The 24,352-nt window shown below is 21.5% G+C and overlaps 1 protein-coding gene across 1 annotated transcript in view; it reads left to right on the top strand.

Annotated features, from left to right (window-relative positions):
- LOC122507670 (atrial natriuretic peptide-converting enzyme-like) overlaps window positions 1-4,889 on the top strand; it is a 70,684-nt gene extending 65,795 nt beyond the window's left edge. Inside the window, exons 15-18 of the mRNA XM_043620506.1 lie at window positions 200-359; window positions 852-975; window positions 1,100-1,248; window positions 4,398-4,889. Coding sequence (XP_043476441.1) covers window positions 200-359; window positions 852-975; window positions 1,100-1,248; window positions 4,398-4,586 — 622 coding nt within the window. The 3' untranslated portion in view covers window positions 4,587-4,889. The remainder of the gene's footprint in view (window positions 1-199; window positions 360-851; window positions 976-1,099; window positions 1,249-4,397) is intronic.
- The last annotated feature ends 19,463 nt before the right edge of the window (window positions 4,890-24,352 follow it).

The raw sequence follows: 24,352 nt of genomic DNA, 5'->3' as shown, positions 1-24,352 counted from the left end.
CATAAAATAGTAATTATTTCTTTATATCAAAGACAAGGTTTTAGTCTGTTAAACGTTTGAAAGATAAATAATATTTGTCAGTTTATTTTCTTTGTCAAGAATAATTTTTTATTCATCGAATATATCATTGTCATATTAATCGTTATCATTCATTCTCAATCATTTTCGACCGGCCTGTGCCAAGGACGAAATCTGGTAGTTTTAGTCAATCTGAAGTCTCTGAATGGACAATTCAGTTGGGAATTACCAGGAGATTCGCTCACACCTACTTGGGACAAAAGCTCAAATTAAAACGCGTTGTTCCGCATCCGAGTTACAACTTGGGAGTCGCACACGACAACGATGTTGCTCTCTTCCAGGTAATTTTAATTATTTATTTGTTTATTTATTACAACAAAAAATCCCACGATAATTGTATAATCATGAATATAATTTTTTTTACTTTAAATTATTTATTTTATTTTTCGTTACATTCTGTTAGTTTATTAACGTAATTCATTAACATTTAATAAATTCATTTAATTAATGTAACATTAATATATTAACATATAATTAATTTACATTAACAATAAAACTATTTCCGAAAATCGAAACTTTAAAATTTTAAAAAACACCTCGCCGTTGAGAATCGAACCCTGGACCTTGATATTACAAGTCGAGTACATTAGCCACTTGGCCATCTCACTCAACAATTAGTAAAACTTAAAAATTACGATTTTAGCCGCTAATTCGATTTTTCTTCGATCTAGAATATGATAAATCAAATATATTTCATTAAAAAAATATAAGTAAATAAAAAAAAGATTTATATAATTGTAAATAATGTTAACTGTAATTAAATTTTTCCCCAGTTGGAAAAGCGGGTGACATTTCACGAGCATCTGCGACCAATTTGTTTGCCTCCACCGAATTTTGATCTAAAGCCAGGAACAATTTGCACCGTTATTGGCTGGGGTAAAAAGGAAGATGCGGAAAGTGAGTGATATTTTACCAAATTCATTATTACTCGGATTAATTATAATTCTTATAATTTTAATAAATACAATAAAAAGAATGTCTTATATTAAGAATTAACGGAAAAAATTTTTTTTTTCATTAGCTTCTGAATATGAACCTGCCGTCAACGAAGTTAATGTCCCAATTTTGAAGCGAGAAGACTGTAATTCATGGTTGGGACACAAAGATCTTAACATAACTGATGGAATGATTTGTGCCGGATATCCGGACGGAGGAAAAGACGCGTGTCAGGTAAATAAAAAATAAATTTCTTGAGACACAAATTTTGAAAAAATTTAAATAATTCCTATTATTACTTCTATAACTATTAATATTAACAGTTATTGCTATAACAATTTTTATTACCATTATAACTTATTTATTTTTTGAATTTTCTACTTGTGAAATTAAATTAAGACTTTTCCTTTAAATTTAAAAAGGAAACAAAATTTTCCATATAAATTTTATTTGAGTTTTCTTTTATACTGTTTTCTTTTTCAGATTTGAAAATGATTTACAAGATCTCCATGTTTTTAAAATTTGGAACGTTAAAATGAATTAAATATTTTTTCAATTATTGGGCATTCCAGGAAAAATTGTCATTAAAAATTAATTTTTCCTTTTGCTCGCAACAATTTTCTCTGAATTCTGTGTGAAAAATAAGAAAACACGTATTTTTTTATTTTGCTATTAAATAAAAATTGTGGAAGTTTTGGTTACTTAAATTCGACTTCGAATTCGGCTTCTGAAGAAGTTGGATTTAAAATAATCACAATTTTCACAATTTTCATGTAATAAAAAACAATAATTACTATTTTTCTTATTTTTTATATAGAATTCCAAAAAAAATTGTTCCAAACAAGAAAAAAATTTTTGATGGAAATTTCACATGGAATGACCAATGTCCAGGCTTCGCATTACGCATTCATCTACTAAAACCTACTATTTACTACTTTTTTTACGTTATGCTACTATTTGGGTACTTTTTTTAGATTTCAGCAACTAAAAGCTACTATTTCTGTTTTTTTTTAAGAATTTCCACTACTTTAAATTCGCTAATATTAGAAATCAAAAAACTATTCTCAAAAATTATAATCAAATTCTTTAAAACGATTCAATTATTTTCAAAAAATATTCGAAATTCAATTATTTCCAATATCTAATATTTTCATCAAATTTCGCAAAAGAATTCAATTATTTAAAAAAAAACTTTTTGAATTCATCCAAAATTCAATTGTTTTTGTAAATAATAAAATTTCCACCAGGAATTCAATTAATTTTAAATATCATTTTCAAAAAAATTTCGAAAAATCAATTATTCATCAAAATTTTGAAACAATTATTCACAATATTTCAAAATTTTCACTAATAATAACATTTTCCATAAAAATTCAATTTTTTAGAAAAATTTTGAACAAAATTCTAAGCAAGAATTCAATTATTTTCATAAATAATAAAACTCATCGAAGAATTTCAATTACATATTTTTTATATTATTTTAAAATAATTAATCGAACAATTCAATTATTTTTACAAATAAGGTTTTCCACTAGAATTCAATATAATTTAAAATAAAATGTTCATAATATTTATTATATTTCGAAAAAATTAATTATTTAGAACAATGTTTATAAAATTCTTATGATAAATTCAAATATTTTCAAAAATAACCAAATTTTTTCACAGAAATTATTATTGAAATTTTTAAATTAAATTATTTTTGAAAATTTTAATAAAATTATTTTTGAAAATTTTAATAAAATTATTAGCAACTATTCAATTATCTTCATAAATTTTGAAATTCATCGTAGGATTTCAATTATTTTTATTACAATTTTACAGGAATTGCTCAAAAAATATAATTATTCTTAAAAATTTATTTTCATTTCTCGAAAAAATCAATTATTTAATAAAATGTTTTTTTTAATTCTTTGAAAGAATTCAATTATTTACAAAAATATTAGAATTTTTCACAGGAATTCAATTATTTTCAAATATTTTAATAGAATAATTGTTCGATGGAAATGAATTATTTTAAATACAATTTTTATTAAATTTTTTTTGAAATAATTCAATTATTCTTTTAGATTTTAATAAAATTCTTTGCAAAATTCAATTATTTTTATCAATAACAATATTAATAAACTTCTTTACAAGAATTCAATTTTTTACATAATTAATTCTTTAAAAGAATTCAATTATGTTGATAAATAACAAATTTATTTCCGAAGATTCAATTATTTTGAGTCATTTTAATAAAATCCATTGGAAAATTTAATAAATTTCTTCTTGGGAATTCAATTATTTTTAAAAGCTCTAAAAAAATCGTTGGCAAGAATTCAAGTATTCTCAAAAATTTTAATTGAGTTCTTTGTAAAATTTAATTATTTTTAAAAACTTTTCGGAATTCAATGATTTTCAATGTCTACTATTTTCATAAAATTTCCAAATAGAATTCAATTATTTAAAAAAATTTTGTAGAAATCTTCGTAAGATTTCAATTATTTTCATGAATAATACAAATTTCTTAGGAATTCAATTATTTACATTATAATTATTTACATTATAATTTGCATAAAATTAGTCGATAGAAATGAACTATTTAAAAATTTGTATAAAATTCTTTGCAAGAATGAAATTATTTTTTTAAATATTTAAATTCTTTCACGAATAATAAAATTCTTTGCAGGAATTTAATTTATTAGCAGGATAAGAAAGAAGTAAATATTTTTGATGAAAATTAGGAAAAAGTCAGGAAAATAAAAAATATGAAATGGAATTTTTGTCACTTTTGTGAAGTGTCTAAAACGAGTTTTCTTGGTCGTCAAGTTTAATATTTCGAAAGCTACTTTTTTACTACTTTTTTTAGTTTGAAAGCTACTTTTTGCTACTTTTTTAAAATTAATTATCGAGTGCGAAGTCTGCATGTCAGAATTAATCATAATTATGTCGGTGATAAAAATACATTTCTTTCAGTGCATATTTGTTATATTTAATAATTATAGAAGAACAATAATTATTATCATTATTAATTAATGAATTTTTCGAAGCCGTATATAATTATAATTAAATAAAAGATCTAAAAATAGTTTTTGCCTAATGGCGTCAGCCATTAGGTCAAATATTATTTTTAGATCTTTTATTTAATTATTATAATTATTACTTTACATTAGTATTTAATAATTTTGTTAATTATTCTTTTTCTTCCTATTATCATTTTATTATTTGTACTATTTTTATTATTTTTCCTTAATATAAAAAATACCTTTCATAAATTTATTTCTCAATTTTTAATATTCAAACTTTAGAAAAGGGAGAAAAAAAATTATAATAAAGGTGAATAAAGAGGAGAAATGATTGAGAAAAAAAAGAGAATCAAGAATTTTTTCTCTCTTCTCTAGGGTGATTCGGGCGGTCCATTACTTTGTCAAGATGAAGAGGACAAGGAGAAATGGTTTGTCGGTGGAATTGTCAGTTGGGGAATAAAATGTGCTCATCCAAAATTACCCGGAGTTTATGCTTACGTACCAAAATATGTGTCTTGGATTCATAGTGAAATTGAAAAATACTCGGATGACGATGCAGGGTAAGAAGAAAAATTCACGCGTAAAAAAACAAAAATAAATAACGTGTGACGGTAAGGAAATTGAAAATATAGTCAAAAAAAAAAAATATCTATTCTATACTTATAATAGAAAACGTGTCAAAAATCAAATGAGGAGATAATAAAAATACAAGAAATAGCGACGAAATAACTTTTAGAAGAAATCTCTCTTTTTTCTCAAAAAAAAGAAGAGAAGAGAAGAGAAGAGAAAGAGGAAAAAGAAGAAAAAGAAGAAGGAAAAGAAGATAGTCAATAGAATAAAAAAGAGTCAATAAGAAAAAAAAATCGAATAAGCACTGTCTTTAGAAAATATAATTCTTTCTCAAAATTGACAATATTTCGGGTATTTTTTGAAAAAAAGAATTATTGCAAACAAATATTTTTTTAAGGAATATTTAACAAACGTTTTTGAATAAACTTGAAATATTTTGACTACTCAACTTTTAATAGTTTGAATACTCTTCTCTAAATATTTTGAATACTCTTCTGAATATTTTCCATATTTTTTTAAACTTATTTATTTATGCAAATATAGGGCAAGAATCACATTCGTACGAATTTCGAAAATATATTTCAAAGTAGCTAAATTTTTTTTCTGAAATTTAAAATCATTTTCAACAAAAATTCTTTTACTTTTATCTAAAATAATATTAGTGAATATTAATTAATATTGATTAATTATTAACTCATTAATAATAAATAATAATTAATTATTAATTCATTCATATTATTATTAATAAATAATTATTATTTATTAATTTAATTATTAATTATTTTCGTTTTATAAAATTGAGTACTTTCGGTACGATTGGGACATTTGCCCGCAAATAAATAAGTAATTCTAATATTAACAGAAATAATTGAAATTTATAAGTCCCATTATTTTTCTTTTCTTTTTGCTACTATTTTGAACTAACGAAATGACAATCGTAGTCAAAAAAAAAAAAAAAGTTATATAGATAGAATAAATAAAGGGATATGCTGGCTTTGATATATCATAAGAAGAAAATTTAAAAATGACAATTTTATGCGTGTAAAAAAACAGAAGTCAATTTTTCTATATCATGAATTTGAGTATATCGTGCCATTTTACAAAAATACCCAAGAAAAAAAACAATGAAAAAAAAACGACGCTGCGTAAGACGCGAAAATACATAAAGAAATTAAAAACAAAAAACAAAGGTGGAAATGGAAATAAATACACACACATATACACATATGGTAGAAATAGAATATTAACAAGTTTAACATTAATTAATGAGAAAATACACAAGTCAATAAATGACAAGAATATTCTCAATAAATGATCAGTAAAACTTTTATACATGACGTAACTTAAGAAACGGAAGGTTCGATACGAATTTCGTGGACAATACTATTTTTAATAATCAAATAAAAAAAATCCAACGCATTTCAGTTGAATATAAAGAAAGAGAAAATGTAATTTTAATGACGAATTTAGATAATTGGGAATTACGATTATATATTATGATTGTAAATAACAATTATAAATTTTATATTTTTATTTAATTTTATTTATTTTTATCTTTATTACAAAATATTGTACTTTTAAAATTAAAAAATCAATTCGAATTTAATATTACCTGAAATACAAAATTAATTTTCAACTCAATAAATTCTCAATTATAATTTTTTGCATTTTTGTCTAGACATTTTTCAAATTATTATGACAGTTACTTTTTCACGTAACATTAAGTAAAAAGGATGATTTTAATTTTTAAAAAGGGGTTTCAATTTTAAAAAAAGTGATTTTTAAAATTAATTTTCTAATTTATTAAGTCACGAATGATGAAAAAAATTAATGACAATCTAAATTAGACTTCATCGCTTACAAATATTTGAAATGAAAATTTACAAAATGAATATATTTTTTGACATTTTCTTTTAACTCAATTAACTATCAATTCCTCAAAAATATTGCAATATTTTTTATTAAATTTCTTCTCCATATTTTTCGTCAATAAACGAATCAGAATTTTTAAATTATTTATTTAATAATTATATTTTACTTTTAATATATAATATTGTAGAAATATTTCAAAATGTTTACTTACAAAATGAACTCGATAGGAAGAATTTTTTTTAACTCACCTGAAACAGAAAAAAAAATTGTTTATATTAGAATTATAAAAAAAATAAAGAATGAATTTAATTTTTTAAAACAAGGATTCAATTTAAAAAAAAGGTATTTTATTTTTTTTAGTTTCAGAAAAACTAAACAATTTTTTTGAATTTAAAAAAAAATAATTAACTGCGATCCCTCAACTATTAGAATACAAAAAAATGTTTGAACGTTTAAAACTTAAAGGAAATTAAATATATAAATAAAATACAAAGAAATATTATTTAAATATAATTGAAAAAATTTATGTCAAAATACGTAAAATAATTAGGAAATCAACTGAAAAGCGTTGCATTATTTTTTATGTGTACTTTTCAGCGACGACAAATCGCGTTTAGTGCTTAGTAATTTTATTACTAACATGAAATAACAGGAAACATATAGTAAGGTAATGAACCGCCATTCCTATTGTATTTCTCTAGCGAAGTTCAGATAATATTGCGATCATCTTAATCACAAATTTTTTTAAAATTATTCCATTTAATAAAAAAGAGAAAAAAAAAAATAAACAGAAATTTTATTTTTCTACATTTTTATGGTGATGTGTGTGCTGCAAAAAAAAAATTTCAATCAAATTTTCATTCTTTTCATAAATTTAAATTCGCAATTTTATTGCAAAAATTTTCTGCTACTTAAAATATTAAAAAAAAATTACTTAATTTTTTTTATCCATTTTTTGTTAATAATAATAATAATAATAAATTATCTAATTAATAATTAAATTAATTAATAAAATTTTAATTATTTTTCTTCTTTTAACTTATTTTTTGCATTCAAATTAACAATTTATTAAATAATTTGAAAATTTCCAAGAGTTGCTACATTTCTTTTTCTGAGCACAATTTTCTAAACACTTGTGAAAGAAAAACGAAAATTTCAATTGAAAAATTTTTTTTCATCAAATTATTCATCACTGTATTAAGTGTAGAAAAAAAGAAATTTATCTTTATAAACAAAAGAGGGGAAAATACGCATAAGATGCGAATAAAAATATTCTTCTAAGTCCTTATATAAACTCACAGAGATTCGACTCACAAAAAATAGTTGCGAATCTCTCTAAGAACAGATTTCTATTTTTTTCCCGTCAATTTAATTTTAATACGCGAAAATTTCGAAAAAACAAAAAAAAATATAGTCAATTCTAGCAATTTATTTATTTAATTAAAAACAAAAAATAAAAATTTGTTTTCAAAATATTTCCCTATTAATTATATTTTATAGATAAAATTTTCACGAAAAAAAATTCACCCACAAATAATAGAGAAAATTAGTTTGTTCCGCAAAAAAAAAAATGATTCAAAAATTTTCCTCAATGACTTTAAATTTAAAAAAACACAGGAAGATTATTGCATCAAATGCAAGAAAAAAAAATAACCACGTTAATCGTGAATGAATATTTAAAAAATATTATACAATTATATAGAGAATGACGCAAATGTATAACGAAAAAAAAAGATTATAAAAAATAGTAGTTTTACAGTTTTTAGTACGTAAAATTTTGTGTTTAATTTATATGTGAAATAATTATATAATGCAATAATATGAAATAATTGTGTAATTAGTAATTACTAATTATTGACAATAAGAAAAAAAATAATGTTCTCTATACTTAAACATTTTTGTCTAAACTGATAGAAATATATATTTAATTTGTTAATAAACAAATGTATATGATATTCAAGACGGAAATATAGTTCATCTTGGAGGATCGATTAAAAAAAATATAATAAATAAAAAGTAAAATAAGAATAAGAATTGAAGTAAAAATATAAAGTAAAATTAAAATTAAAATTAAAATTAAAAAGAAAATTAAGATAACTCAAATTTAAGATAAGTAAAAATTAGAAAGTATAAAACAGCTTTTTAGTAGAATATATAAAATGTAAACAGCAATGTTCATATATATAGGATAAATAATAGTAAAAAAAAAACATGTTGACTGAATTCTAGGGATAAAAACTGCACCAGCACTTTTTTTAATCTGCACTCAAAATGAAAGAGCTTTATAAAAAAAAATATATACTTTATATAAAGAATTCATATTGTTTATGAAGAAAAAAACTAGGAGCCTTACTAATTAGACTAATTAGACTTTACTTACTTAGATTGCTTAGACAACTTTTTCTAAGCTATACGATAAAAAATAGTATTGTTGGTAAAAAACCATTGACAAAATATTTTTTTTTCAATTTTAGTTTTTTCGCAATTTCCAAAAAGAAATTTAATTCAACATTAAATTTTTCTTAAAAATTATTTATAACTTTTCAAAAAGTTAAAAAAAACTTAGAAACTTATTCAAAAAGTTTAAAATCTTTTAGAAACTTTTCCAAAAGTTAAAAAACTTTCAGAAACTTTTTAAAAGGTATTAAAATTTTTAGAAGCTTTTTAAAAGGTTTAAAAATTTTCAAAAACTCTTCTAAAGGCTATAAAAACGTTCATGAACTTTTTAAAAGGTTTAAAAACTTTCAAAAACATTTCAAAAGATTCAAATACTTTTAAAATCTTTTCAAAAGCTTATAAAACTTTTAAACAGTTTTCAAAAGATTTTAAAAGTTTCAAAAACTTTTCAAAAAGTTAGAAAACTATCACCAACATTTCAAAAGATTTTAAAACTTTTCGAAAATTTTCAAAAGAGTTTAAAACTATCAAAAACATTTCAAAAAGTCTTAAAACTCTCAAAAACTTTTCAAAGAGTTTTAAAATATTAGAAATCTTTTCAAAAATAAATAAAAGAAAGTGAAAAAAATATTAAAAAAATAAGAAAAAAATAAAAAGGATAATAATATCCAAAATTGAAAACCAAAAATTTAGGTATTACATAAATAAGAATTTTCTTCTTGAAAAAAAAGTTTGGTGAAGTTCATAACGTTTATAAATAAACAATTTAAAAAGAAAGATATTTTTCTATACAACTTTTGGTCTAGAAATTTTTTTCTAACAGAAACAAGAAATTTCTTCATTGACAATTTAAAAAATAAAAATTTGTAAACAAAAAATATTTTTTTTCGTCTAATCGTTGTGAATTTTATCGACATCAGCTAAAAGAGGATTAAAACTTTTCGGAAAAAAAACTTCTTTTACAAAAAATCAAGGATAAAAGTAAAAAGAGAAATTATTGGAAAAAATTTTCATAAAATAATTTCGCCGACAATCCGCTCTCTCATAAAATTAATCTTTCATCTCCATACAAAAATATAAAAATGCTTTTACAGATCTCTATTATTTAAATTTTAAAAACGATTTTTAGTTTTCTTTTTTTTTAAGGAAATTGGAAATTTTTTAAGTACTTTAAGGTATAATAAAGAATTTTCTGTTTTATCTAATAGAATGCTTTAAGATGGACAATTTTCGGGGTTTTTTTTTTAAGAAAATGGAAATTTTTAAGAAACTTAAAAGTAAATAAACAATTTTCGTTTTTTTAATAGAATATTTTAAAATGAACAATTTTCGGGTCTTTTTTAAAGAAAACGAAAATTTTTAAAGTACTTTTTCAAGTATTATTGGCAGAGCTTGCTTTCGCTTTAAAATAATAAGGAAAAAAATGAAAAAGAAAGAACACTCAATTTTGACAATAATAACAGTCTTCCTTAGCATCCAGACAACAATTAGTTGTAAAAATATAAAAAACGTAATGATAACCGACAATACTGTGTGAGCAGACAATAAATAGGTTTTAAGGACTGTTCCAAATATGGACAATAACTTATTATTAAGGTTTACTCTATAAGGTCTAGTTATAATTCCCTCACATAATGAGAGGATAAATTTAAATTTCAATTAAAAATTAAATTAAGGAAAAAAAATTACTCATTTTAAGAAAAAACTATTTAATTCGAAATTTTTGAATATTTTTGAATCGAAATCATTTTGACAAACTTTAACAAAATTTAACAAAATTTAATAATTTATTTGCTTCAATTATAAATAAAAAATTTAATAATTTAAATGTTTAAAGTTATAAATAATAATTAAATAATTTGTTTAAATGATAAATAATAAATCTTTAAATTTCAATAAGTAATTTCTTTAAATTGCGTGAACAAAAATTTAATAATTTATTTATAAAAATTAAAACTAACAATTTAGTAATTTTTTACCTAAATTATAAATAACTCGGTAAATAGTTTGTTTAAATTATAAATAAAAATTTAATACTTTATTTCTTTAAATTGAATATAACAACTTAATAATTTGTTTTATGTAAAATTAAATTAAATATCAAATCGGAGTTTATAATTAAACACTCAATTTTAATTTATATATTTAATTTAATTAATTTTTAACGAAATTCAATTTTTTTTTATTTTCAATTAATTTTTTCTTTTTTGTAAATGTATATAAATTAAAAAATTTTCCTTTTATTTAAATTATGATAGTAAAGCTTCTTTCAGAAGCAAAGGCATTCAGCGAATTTTAATTAATTTTAATTATATAAAAAAATTTATAATTATATCCACAGTTCGATGAGTGACATTTTTTTTTAAATAATAGATAACGTCGTATAAAATATAAATAAATAGCATTAATAATAAATCAACAAGTATTATCAACTGAATAAATATTTTTTACTCATAGAAATGTTGATTTGAAATTCTCAATTAATATATATAACGTAAAATAAACCATAGTAAAAATATAATTGTAAAGATCCTTTTAAAAAAAGGAAAATAAAATATTTCTCAATGAAGTTAATATAAAAATGGGAAAGAAACGTGTATAAAATTGCTTTAATGATATTTTTCACGCTCCAAAGTATTTTTTTGAGATAAATAATCAAAATATGATATAATAATTAAACATGAATGATAATTAATAAATGTATCAATTATTATACATTTAGACATTAAGACGATATTGTGTCAAGTATATAAATTAAAAAAATAGATTTAAGATAGAGATGTAGAGAATTAAATATATTTAATTTAAAAATGAATTTAAATGAAAATGTCTTTTGTTTTATTTTATAATGTAAACTAAAAATTTTTAATTTAAATAATATTTACATACAAGATTTCTAGAATTTAGGGAATTTAATTATTTTCATATATTTGAGAATCTATTTTTTAAAATCAAAATGCAAATTAAGTCAATGACAGTCAATATGGAGATACTAAAAAATTGGTCCTCGCGTATTTTATAAATTCATTTATTATTTTGTTTTCGAAAAAGTAAGAATCATTAGATGTTATAAATAAAATTATGTATAAAATTGTCAATTCACTGATAAATTTATAATCGTATACATATATTTTTTTTCAAATTACTAACGCTTATGCTCCTCGTGATAAGTACACTTTTGACATTCAAGGAAAAAATCTGGCAGAATTATAGAAAAAAAATACAAAAAATACAAAACAAGAAAAAAAGAAAACAACTTTTTTTTTTTTTTATTTGAAAATAGTTCGTGCAAAGAAGATAATATATAAAAATATCACTTTAACAAATTCCAATAATTAATTAATTAATTTAGTAATTAATTTCAACAATTACTTTATTGGAAATTTAAAAAATAAAAAATATTTTTAAAAATTAATTGAAGATTAAGTTATTAATTATTCATTGATTTCAATAAAAATTAATCTTCAGTTAATTTGAATTAATAAAGAATTAGCATTTAAGAAAATTAACTCAAGAATATTAACATTTATAAAATAACATTTGTAACATTTATTAAAATTACTTTAAATTTTGTATTTATTAAAATTGATTCTAAATTTGTATTTATTGAAATTAATTAACGATTTTACTATTCAAGATTTATTAATAATTATTATTAGACTAAAATAATATTTAACTCTGGCAAAAGTTTTCTTTGAGTGCATTTGTGTAAAAAAGAAATGTTGCGCACAAATACAGGTGTACTATAAATAAAAAAAAAAAAAAACGAGAACAACAGGTAGTTTCCTAAAACGAGCCTCCTGATGATGCTTAACAAATTTAATAATCACTCCTGTCAAGTCAATGTTAATTAGTCAAAAATATTACACATATACCATATGTATGTACATGTAAAACATAAATATAAATATAAATTAATTATGGATTATCGTGTGCTATTCACAAGATACCTACCATCAAATGCGAAAATTAATTTTACCAAAATAAAAAAGAAAAAAATCCAAAATATGGAAGCTAACGTACCTATTAACTTGTATTGTTAAGATTTAAGAAGAAAAATATATAGTATGAGTGTTTAAAAAAATGTCGTGTAAAATTTAGTAACTGAATAAAAAATCAGTGCGATAATTGTTATTATAGAGGCAAAGGTGTCGAAATTCGGGCCTTTTTGAATATCGAAGGAGAATTTATATTTTAATTCACTATTCGATAATGACTGAAGTATTTTTTTCAACAAAAATTTATTGCGGTACATTTTATCTTTTTTTATTTAGTGAAAGGATTTTTCAATCATTAATTTATTATTTTTATATTTAGTTAGAGGACTTTTTAATTCATAATTAATTATTTTGATATTTAATTAAGGGAAGACTTCGACTATACAATTTTAACTATAATAAAGAAAATGATTTCAATCTTGCATGAAATTATTTTTAAAGTAATTTTTTGTCAGAAAATAAAATCGATCAGAGAATATTCTGACCTTCTTGGATTTTTATTTTTCTTAAAAACCATCCGTAATTTTGCAGAAAATATGTTTTTGTATTTGCAAAAAACTTACCGAATGGAAAAACTGATTTTTACAATTTTTGTATAGTATTTTTTTTTTTTTTTTTTTTTTTTTTTTTTTTTTTTTTAATAAAAACATTGTTTTTAGGTTGAAAATTCTAAAAAATACCATTGTTATTTAATTTTCTATATGGAAATTAATTTTTCTAATTAATTTTAAATCACAATTATTTAAAATAAAAAATATGAAATATAAAAAACTCGAAAAATTATATGATAAAATTATAATTTGAAATTAGTTAGAAAAATAAACAAGTGAATTTCCATAAAAAATAATTGTGCAACAATGGTATTTTTTAAAGCATTTTTAACTTAAAAACAATGTTTTTTAAAAAAAAATGCTTTAAAAATTCTAAAAATAAATTTTTTTGCAGATACAAAACATTTTTTCTACAAAATTACGGATGAATTTTAAAATCTATCAATTTTTGAGAAAAATAAAAATTCAAAAAGGCTCAGAATATTTTTTGATCGATTTTATTTTCTGAACATTGATTTCCTCTCGAAAAATTACTATAAAAATAATTTCTGTAAAGCTGATTTTTTTGCGCTATACCAAAATAGTTCCAGTTTCAGTAGTAAAGGTCAATTTGTATAAATTTTGAAATTAAAAGTAGAAAAATAGTAAAGGTTAATTTTCTACAAATTAATTGAGTTTTCAGGAATACAGTTTAATTTCCGTCGTACAAAAGTTTATAGACTTTGTGTCAATTATATTAATTATTAGAAGTAAAACTCATCTTTCGTCAGACAGAGTTTCTTTACCTATATTGTCTTGAATACTAGTAGTTCAAATTAAATTTAGATCAGACACAATGTTTAAAAATTAGTTAATTTAAAAATCAGTAATGTAAGTCAATTTTTGTGAGACTTTTTTCAATTAGTACTAGAGAAAAAATTTACTAGTAGTTTCAACTACTACTAGAGAAAAAAATTTACTAGTATTTTCAATTAGTACTTGTAAAAAATTACTAGAAGTTTCAACTAGTACTAGAGAAAACATTTTCTAGTAGTTTCAACTAGTAATAGAGAAAAAATTACTAGTAGTTTCAACTAGTACTAGAGAAAAAATTACTAAAAGTTTCAACTAGTACTAGAGAAAACATTTTCTAGTAGTTTTAACTAGTACTAGAGAAAAAATCACTAGTAGTTTTAACTAGTACTAGAGAAAAAATTTAGAAAAAAAATTACTAGTAGTTTCAACTAGTACTAGAGAAAAAATTATTAGTAGCTTCAACTAGTATTAGTGAAAAAATTACTAGTAGTTTCAACTAGTAATACTGAAAATAATTACTAGTAGTTTTAACTAGTACTAATTAAAAAATTACTAGTAGATTAAGTTACAGTCATAGTACAGTAATGTAATTAAATGAAGTTACACAAAGTTTAAATTTAAGTTGAAGTTTTTCACTACCAGTAAGTAGTAAAAAAATGTCTGACGAAAAATGCGTTTTTCTACTTAAATTTCAGTAGTAAAAAAGTAGTAATAAAAATATGTCTAACGAAAAATGAGTTTTGCTACTTAAATTTTAGTAGCAAAACCCATTTTTCGTCAGACATCTTCTTTACTACTTTCTGGTTTCAACAGCAGTAGTGTAAATCAGTTTCGGTCAGACAGAATGTTAAAAAACTACTTTAACTTAAAACTCAGTAGTATAAGTCAATTTTAGTCAGGCTTGTCTATTTCTCATCACTTAGTTTCTATCACAGTAGTAAACATCAATATTAGTAAGACAAAATATTTTATCAAATTTTTACTTTTTTCACTAGGACTTCAATTATGTTTTACTAGTAACCCTATAACTGACGAGTTAGAAAATATTTTTTTAAATTATAAAATTGAAATAAATAAAAAAATGTACAAAGAGGTAATAACTGAAAAATGAAAACAAACAAAACTGATATATACTCCTTTGAAAATTTGTTATTACAATTTTGCGTATATATTGTACTATTGCTCAAAAAAAAATCTTAGTTGAAAATACGAAAAACTATACTCTAATATGTAAAAACTTTACGTTCGACAAATTGTTTTTTGTGGAATGAAAGAAATTTACAACTGCACGCACAGTCGGAATACGCTAGGGTAATTTATGTAGAGTGTAAAAATAGCCTCAGGCTTCGATTGGTATGAAGTTTCAATGTCTAATAATAAAACATTGTAACGACGTTTAGTTAAATTAAAATAATATTTAATAAATTAATATTAATAAATTTATATATTATATTATTTTATATAAATAATATAAATATATATTATGGTATAATTATATAATTATACTATTATATATAAAATATTATCATATTATATTTATACATAATAAAAAATATGTTATATTACTTCTATAAATTAATATATTAACTAATATTAATAAATTACAACAATAATTGTAAACAATTAATGTTTTAATTAATTAATAATATTAATATTACTTTAAGAGTTTAAGAAACAATATTAATATTTAATTTAAAAAAATATATTGTAAATCAAATATCACGATTAAGAATCTGTGAATAATGTTGCTTTTTACTGTAAAATAACTGTAAATTCAGTAGAGTAAATATAATAGTTAATTAGTAATAATTAATTAACTATTGTTACAACAACTATATTATTAATTAATTATTGTTTCTGTTAACAAATATATTGACAAATCTTTAATCAAATTCCATCACAGATTCTTTACGTGTATCTACATAAATCTATAACATAAGTTAATGTAATTAGATAAATATATAATATACAATGTTGAGAAGAAAATAAAAATTGTTCAACTCGCTATACATCTCCAATAATACTCTACTCTGTTAAAAGTGAATTTTTTCAAAAGAGAATTAATTAAAATTTCTATATTATATGAAATTTTATCAAGAATAATAGAAGCAAAAAAAGTGGATATCGATAAAAAAAATTATTTTATAAATTCAAACGAATATTGCAAAAAAAATCTATTGTTTTACGTTATAATGTAAAACTCTGATATTTTGCGTTTAAAAATAGTGAATTAAAAATGACAGAAAATAGATTTATTATAAATTATATTATTCATAAAATAAATAATAAATTAATAATCAATTATAACAGAGTAAATGTTATGGGATTATTGAATGTGATTTATTGTGCATTGCACAAGTCATAAATGTCTAAGAATTAAAATATAATATATAATATGTGTTTTGATATGTTGGTGTATAGCTGTGATTCGGTAATATTTATACTTTTGTTAAAAAAAAATACACATAATAATCCAAATGTTTAATCATGTTTTTGCCCTTACAAAATTGGAAGAGTTTTTTTTTATTTATAATTATAAATATTTTCAAAAATAAAAAAATTTAAAAAAAATCTAACATCTTTAACTATAAATATTTTATATAAATTGATTCTTTGTTTACTAATCTTTTTATTTTTATAATAATAATTATTACTATAATTATAATAGTAAATAGTAACAATAGTCACTCTAAATTTGAATTAGTAAAGATTTTACTAATTTGAAATAGCGACTGACTTTTTGCTATTAAATTAGTAAATTTTACTAATAAATAATAATTTCTATTAATTAGTAAAATTTTCTAATTTTAAAGCAAAAAAAAACAATATTTATTTTATTTATTTATTCCGTTAAATATCAACTATTTATTATTTTTATCTTAAGGTAAAAGAATCCATTTCTTTAGTTTTTATTATTAACGTGCCTTCCACAAAAAATTGATATTAAACACATTATTACTTTGGTAGTAGAGTAAAACCTAATATATGGTTTTTAATAGATTTTTAAATTTACGAATAATTTTAATAATTAGAAAACAAAAAACGAGATTACCTTTAATCCATCTATAGAACAATCTCCAGATTTTATAAAACAAAAACATGAGTATTAATTTAAAAAAAAAAAATATCGCAACTAACAATTTATGAGAATATTTTTTCTTTTCAAAATCACTCCGCATTAACTTTGTTATTTAAATAATTTTTACATGCTTATTTTCATTGAAGGATTATGAATAAAATATGTTGACTGTAGTTCGTATAAAATATTTATTAAAAAAAATGCTATTGCTACGTTATGCTGTAAGCTATATATATTATCAGTAAACTGTATATTCACGTAGAATAAGAAATTTCTCTTGCTGGTCAAGAGTTGTAAAAATTTTCTTTTTGTCATTTATAAATTTTAAACAAGCAAAAAAAAAAATACCTAACGACATTTGAATTACATTGTAATATTTCGAGATAAACAATCAAGATTCAAGGCGTCTGCGTAAAAGAAATAAGTCAACAATTTGTTAATTAACAAATTTAAATTTTGTCGTCTTTTTAAAAAACATAATAAAAAAAGGTTCTTAGTTAAAATTATGTTAAAAGATAAGGTTTAGTTAAAATTAGAAAATAAAGTTATTTCTCAAGAAAGAACTTTTTTACGACTAAAAATGAATTCTAGAGATTTTAGGTCAAGCGCCCGAAAATAGGCAATCATAGATGCAAACATAAGTTTCGTGGTCTTCCAATTGCTCAATAATTTTCTAATTCAAAACGAAAAAAATACTTAAAATCACAAAAAGAAATTTTATTGTGTACTCTCTGATTAATTTTACTTATTTATTTATAAAAAAAATTATAATTTGCAAAAAAATTTATAATTTATGATATTTTAATTATAATTATAATTCTATCACAAAAAGGTAGGGTCTTGATGACTGATTTTCTATTTAAATACAAACATAAAAAATTTTTGCAGATTGACTATATATATGAATTTGCAATATTTAATATTGTGAAATATTGCAAAATTAAAAATATAAATTAATTTTCCCAAAAGCAGTGCTATTTTAAAAAAAATAAAAATCATGAAAGAAAATTTTAAATAATGAGAATCTAATAAGTAATAACAAAACATATCTAAAACATATCGATTTTTTTTTATAAAAAAAAAAGGAAAATAAATTCAAAGAAATCTTTTAATGTACTGCTTTCCATGTTTAACTAAATATATATTGAGTGTCATTAATTACTGTACAATCTGCAAAAATAAAATTGGTTCTCTCTCAAGAAAAGAATAAATAAATAAATAAATGAAAAAATTAGTATAAATAAAAAAAGACCTGGTACAATAAAATTTTAATGTATCTTGAGAATTGTGTACACAAGAGTATTGTGAAAAAAAATTTACAATACAAATTAAGAATAATAATTATTATATAATAATACAAAATGAATATGGAAATATATATTTATGGAAGATGTGTGTTGACAAATAAATTATGTATTAACATATTTTAATGAGTTTTAATTCTTATTACACTGGTTTAATATTTTTATTGCTTTTAATCTTTTTTATTATAGAATAATTATATATTACTTAGATTTTTGAAAAATTTTAATAATTAATAATAATCTTCTAAAATTAGTTAAAATTGTTAATATATATATTTAATTAATTTTATTAAAAATAATGGATTTATAGAAGAATAAATTTTTTTAAATAAAATTAGCAATTTTAAAAATAATAGAACGTAAAAATTTTTAATTCAAATTTTCTTTATAAAAATTTTTGTTTTACTCATAAACTACAAAATTACCACGAATTCTAATAAAAAACCTTCAAATTTTTCAATTTCTGACATAAATTTCTTTTTAAATAACTTCAATCTTGAAGAACTGTCATAAAATAAAAAAATTATTTAATGAATAATTTTACTTAAATATTTCAAAATTAATTCAATTTTAAAAGAGTTGCGTTTACAATTTTCATAAATAAATGAACTTCAAACGGTTATAATTTGAAATTTTATAAAATTTCAAGTTTAAATGAATTTAATTAGAAATTTTAAAGAACTTGTATTTTTAAAATTAGTTAAATTACCCAAAAGAATTGAATTATTTAAAAACAATTTCAATAAAATTGTACGAAAATATTTAATTATTTTTATAAATAATAAAAATTTCACAGAAATTCAATTATTTACAAATTTTCTATAAATTTCTTTGCAATATAATTCAATTATTTTGAGAAATAATAAAACTCATCGCAGAATTTCAATTATTTTTAATACAATTTTAATCGAATTCTTTAAAAAATGTAACTATTCTAAAAATTTTTATTGAAATTCATCAAAACAATTCAATTATTTAAAAATTTGTTAATAAAATTCTTTATAAGAATTAAATTTTAAGAAAAATTCAATTATTCAATAAATAATTTACTTTTGTATTTAAATAATTGAATTCTCGTAGAATTAAAATTTTAATAAAAATTGATTTGAAAATGAATTTTAGTTTAAATTTGAGATAATAATAAAATATGAAAATAATTATTTTCGATTTGTCAATCAATATTTTTTAAAGAAAAAAAAACTAATTTAATATAACAAATTTTTGAATATTAAACATCATAGTAATATTTTTCAAAAATTTGCAATTGAAAATGAAAAAGTTATTACAATATTATTAGATTATTCTTACTATTTAGAGGAAGAAAGAAAATGATAGATTTACCGATAAATGGTACTTTGTGAGCTATCCAGCTTCCGAAAATGAAGAGGAAAGTTGGTAAAGTAGAGAGTTGCTTTCAAATCTACATCAAAGATGTCGTCATAGATTCGTCTTCAAACCTCATTTATTATTTAATATTTATTTTTTCAATTATTATTATAAATATTTTTCAAAACTTTATGATTTTTAAAATACTAAAATAATGAAAATATTATGTTTGTAATAGAGGTATCAACAATATAAAATTTGGACAAAATATTTATAAAAAATATTACAAATATTTTTTGTTAATATTGAGATTTTTAAAATTTTGAAATTTACTTCCGCTATTTACAGAAAAATTCTATAAATGTTACGTTTTTAATGCTATAAAGAATTTTTTATTTTCTAAAATGCATTATTTAAAATTTTTTCTCTCTAGAATTTTTTTAAAATTAAACCTCGAAAAAAAATTTAACTAATTTTCTGAAACATCAAAAATATTGTCGAGTTTTATATAAATATTCTTTATATAAATATTCTCGAGATTTAATTTAATAAAACAAGTTTTATTAAAATAAAACGATCGTATTAAATTTATTAATACGATCGTTTTATTTTAGGATATAATTTATTGACAAATATGATTCATTAAATATCTTTCAGAGAAAAATTACTTTTATTTGTTTAATTTATTTACTATTTACCAAAATGGTTCATAATTTTTAAAAATCAAAAATTTCGTTTTGGCTTAAAAATTTGTATAATTATTTTTTATATTATAAAATTGTTTATTATTGTTATTATTGTTTATATTATTTATTGCTTATTCTTAAACAATGAGCAAAAAAAATAAAAAAAAACATGAGTCATATACGGATTACGTCGAGATGACAAAGAAAATAAAAAAGTAAGGTGCATGTACTTTATCCGCAGATAAATTTCAAATCCTATCTTGTGTGCCTTACTTGTTCCAGTTTTCCATCAATTTGAAAGCATCTTGTGCTCTCGTATCCTTTTCAAAGGACACCCCTTTCAAAACAAATCCAAATCCCCCTCCCCTCTCTATAAAGGAGTTGTGAAGGTTTATATATATAATGTCACATTAAATGCAACGCAAAACGGTGTAAAATCGTTGGCGGATTACGCCCCTGCAGCTCAACAGGAACCCTGCTGTAACCCGCTAATTTTTTCAAGGATTATACCCCCATGATCAGTGAAATAATTTTTTTTTCTTTAAAAGGGTAGAACTTCTTATATATATAGTGAGAGGATTTTATGGATATTAACTTCTTGTTAGAGGAATTTCATTCAGAATAATTTTTACACATTTTTCGATGTTTCAATGAAAATAGTTTATTCTATTTTTTATTTATTTCCATTATTTATTTGAAAAATATTTAATAAAATTCTTTAAAATAATTGAATTTTAAGAAGAATTTCTTTTAAGTTTTTAAAATAATCGTGTTTATTATTAATTGTAGTTAAAGATTTTCCTATTAAATTCAAGTGACAGTTGCTGTGATGAGAACTTAGTCGAGAAATGAGACGATCAAAACAAAAGAAATATTGAGATTCTCAATTTGGATAATAATAATAATAATATTTGGATAACTACTTTCGAGCAACGTGAAATGAGCGATATGATCAATATTCTTAACTCAACGTGCATCACTATATTATAGACACTGTGCTTTATTTTTTTCTGCTTAACGAATTAAGTATTGTTTGGGGATTTTTTTTGTTTGTTCTTTCAAACAAAAAGTAAATTTTTTCAAACAGTAGCATTATAATTGATACAGTAAAACTTGCGAACAGCATTGTAAAAATCATTGCAACAGCCACAGCAGTGACGCTCGTAAATTTCCTGTCAAATTCCTCAATTTTTGGAGCAGGACTATAAATGGCCGGTTTCATTCGAGCTAATATTCCATTTTCATGAAATCTTCTTAGACTGAAACAATATTTTGAATCAGTAAATTATAAAAATTCAAAAGAATTAATATATTATGATGGATAAAATTCAGTTTCTGTGAGAATCACGATACTAAAGAAATAATCAATCGAACGGTTCTAATATGCAATGAATACTTACTAATAATTTATCGCCGCTTTATACGGACTATATTTATTCACAAGAAAAGAAAAGGAATCAAATTCACCAGTTCCAATTGTTAACATCGGACAAAGATTTGAAACATTATTGTGATACATTAATGGTACAAATATATCGTCCAAGTAGAGAGCCATATTTTGTTTGCAAATCTGAAATAGGATATTAATTAATTTTTACTTTTGAGAACATTTAAAAACAATGTTTAATTCCATACCATCTCTATTGCATCATCGTTATTTGTTGGTAGTTGATCTTCATTTACAAGCAACTTGGCAGCTTCAATGAATGTGGATTCAGTGGCATTCTTAAAAAATGTACCAAAAACTTTTAATCGTAATTTAAAAAAATGTTTTCTAAAACGTGCGCACTTTTTTAAAGGAAATAAAAAAAAATTCTAAAACACAATTCTTTTCTAAACAAGAAAGCTTTGTACGACAAAACGTGTATCTTACTTTTAATTTGAAATAATTGCCAGTTTCTTTAAATACTATTAGCTTGTGTGTTTTAACTTTCACGAATTCCTCCATTGATCGGAATTTAACATTAGAATCCACAACTGTCAATCTGCTGACAAATCGAGCAGAGTAAATTGACCAAATAAAAAAAGAGAAGATAGCAACAGATGTGTACAATATCCTCAAGGAAGTCGCACTCGTAGTAACTAAAAAATTAAAGTAAAAAAAAAAAATTTTAAACCTCGCATAAATCATTTAATAGGGGAGAGTCTCCAGTTGTGAGACGGGTTTCATTTTTGACCCGTAAATTGTAAACGGGTAAACGAAATTGTTAATAAAATACACCGTTCGAAAGGTAACAGAAATACGCAACTTTTATTAAAAGAAAGTATAGTGTTTCGATGAACTCAAAAAATTTTACGATACATTTTCCGAGCACATCGCTTTTTTCAAAAAAAAAAAATGTCTCCAGTTGTGAGACACTCATTAAAAATTGCTAAAATTTAATAAGTTTGACATAAAACGTTATGTTTAGTAGAAATAATTAAATATATTAATAATATATATTATTATATACTGAATAATAATATTTATTCGCCAAAATATGACTATCAAATAAACACAATTTAATAGCTTGAACAAGAGCATTAAAATTGATTTCTTCTGAATCAATTGACTTTTTTCCACTTGACATGCCCAAAAATACTAGAAAAAAAATCAGAACAACATTTAAATAGTATGCCTGCAAAGTCGTATTTTTTATGCTGCCCAGATGGGTGTTGACACCGTCTCACAACTGGTGATATGCTGTGTCTCACACCCAGAAATTGGCACTATTTTGAAAAATGAAAATTAAATTATTTTCAACCGTAGATTGGAACAATGCAAAATTGCATCACAAAATATAAGGAAAACACTAAAAGAAAATGCATTACATTTACCTTTTCCAATTAATTAACTTGGAAAAAAGTACTTTGCATTTATTGAAAAAACGCTTTTTAGTCGATTATCACACACAGTGTTGGTATTTAACAAAAACAGTTTATATATCCGCTTCAGCGTACACGAAAAAGTTGGCTCATATAAAAAGAAATGTTTTTATATAAACCAATCGGCTTTTTAATATTGCATGTTAAAAAAAATTGACTGTCTCACAACTAGAGGTGTCTCACAACTGGAGACTCTCCCCTACTGCTGAAGATTAAAGATAATTGTTGATTAAAGATAATATTTAATCAACAAATGATTTTATGACAAAATCTGTAACATATTACCTGTTACTTCTTGACAACAAACAATTCCATAAATATTAAAAAAATCGTCAGCATACGATGATTTCTCATAACATTGAGTTGGTAAGGTATTTTTCATGAGAATACAAACGATTTGAAGCAGTATGACTGTAAATATTATAATTATCCAAACTTGAAGTGATAATGGCTGCAAATAGTAAATTACAGAAATTGGTTGATTTTGTTAAGTATCGAATGGTGAAGACGCATTACTATACACGAAATCTTATTTGACATAAAACCATTTACAATAAATTTCATTTGACATAAAATCTATTAAATATAACAAAAATTTAATTTGAAATTTATTTGACATACATTTCATTAAACAAACAATGCATATTGCATAAATGTAATTTAATATGATATTCATTTATTATATATTTCATTGGACATAAAATTTATATATAATATGTGTCATTTGACATAGAATTAATTCAACATATATATTTTATTTGATACACTGTAAAAAATTTAGGGAGTTAACGGACTCGGGAGTTGGGAGTTAAATTTTTCGAGTTAAAAATCAACTCCAATAGAGAGTTAATTTCTAACTCCCTTCATTCAACACCCGCGCGAGTTAT

Source organism: Leptopilina heterotoma, unplaced genomic scaffold (assembly GCF_015476425.1).
Source record: "Leptopilina heterotoma isolate Lh14 unplaced genomic scaffold, ASM1547642v1 Lhet_51, whole genome shotgun sequence".
Taxonomy (NCBI): domain Eukaryota; kingdom Metazoa; phylum Arthropoda; class Insecta; order Hymenoptera; family Figitidae; genus Leptopilina; species Leptopilina heterotoma.
Note: the sequence above shows the minus strand (reverse complement) of the source record. Positions and strands in the feature narration are given on the sequence as shown.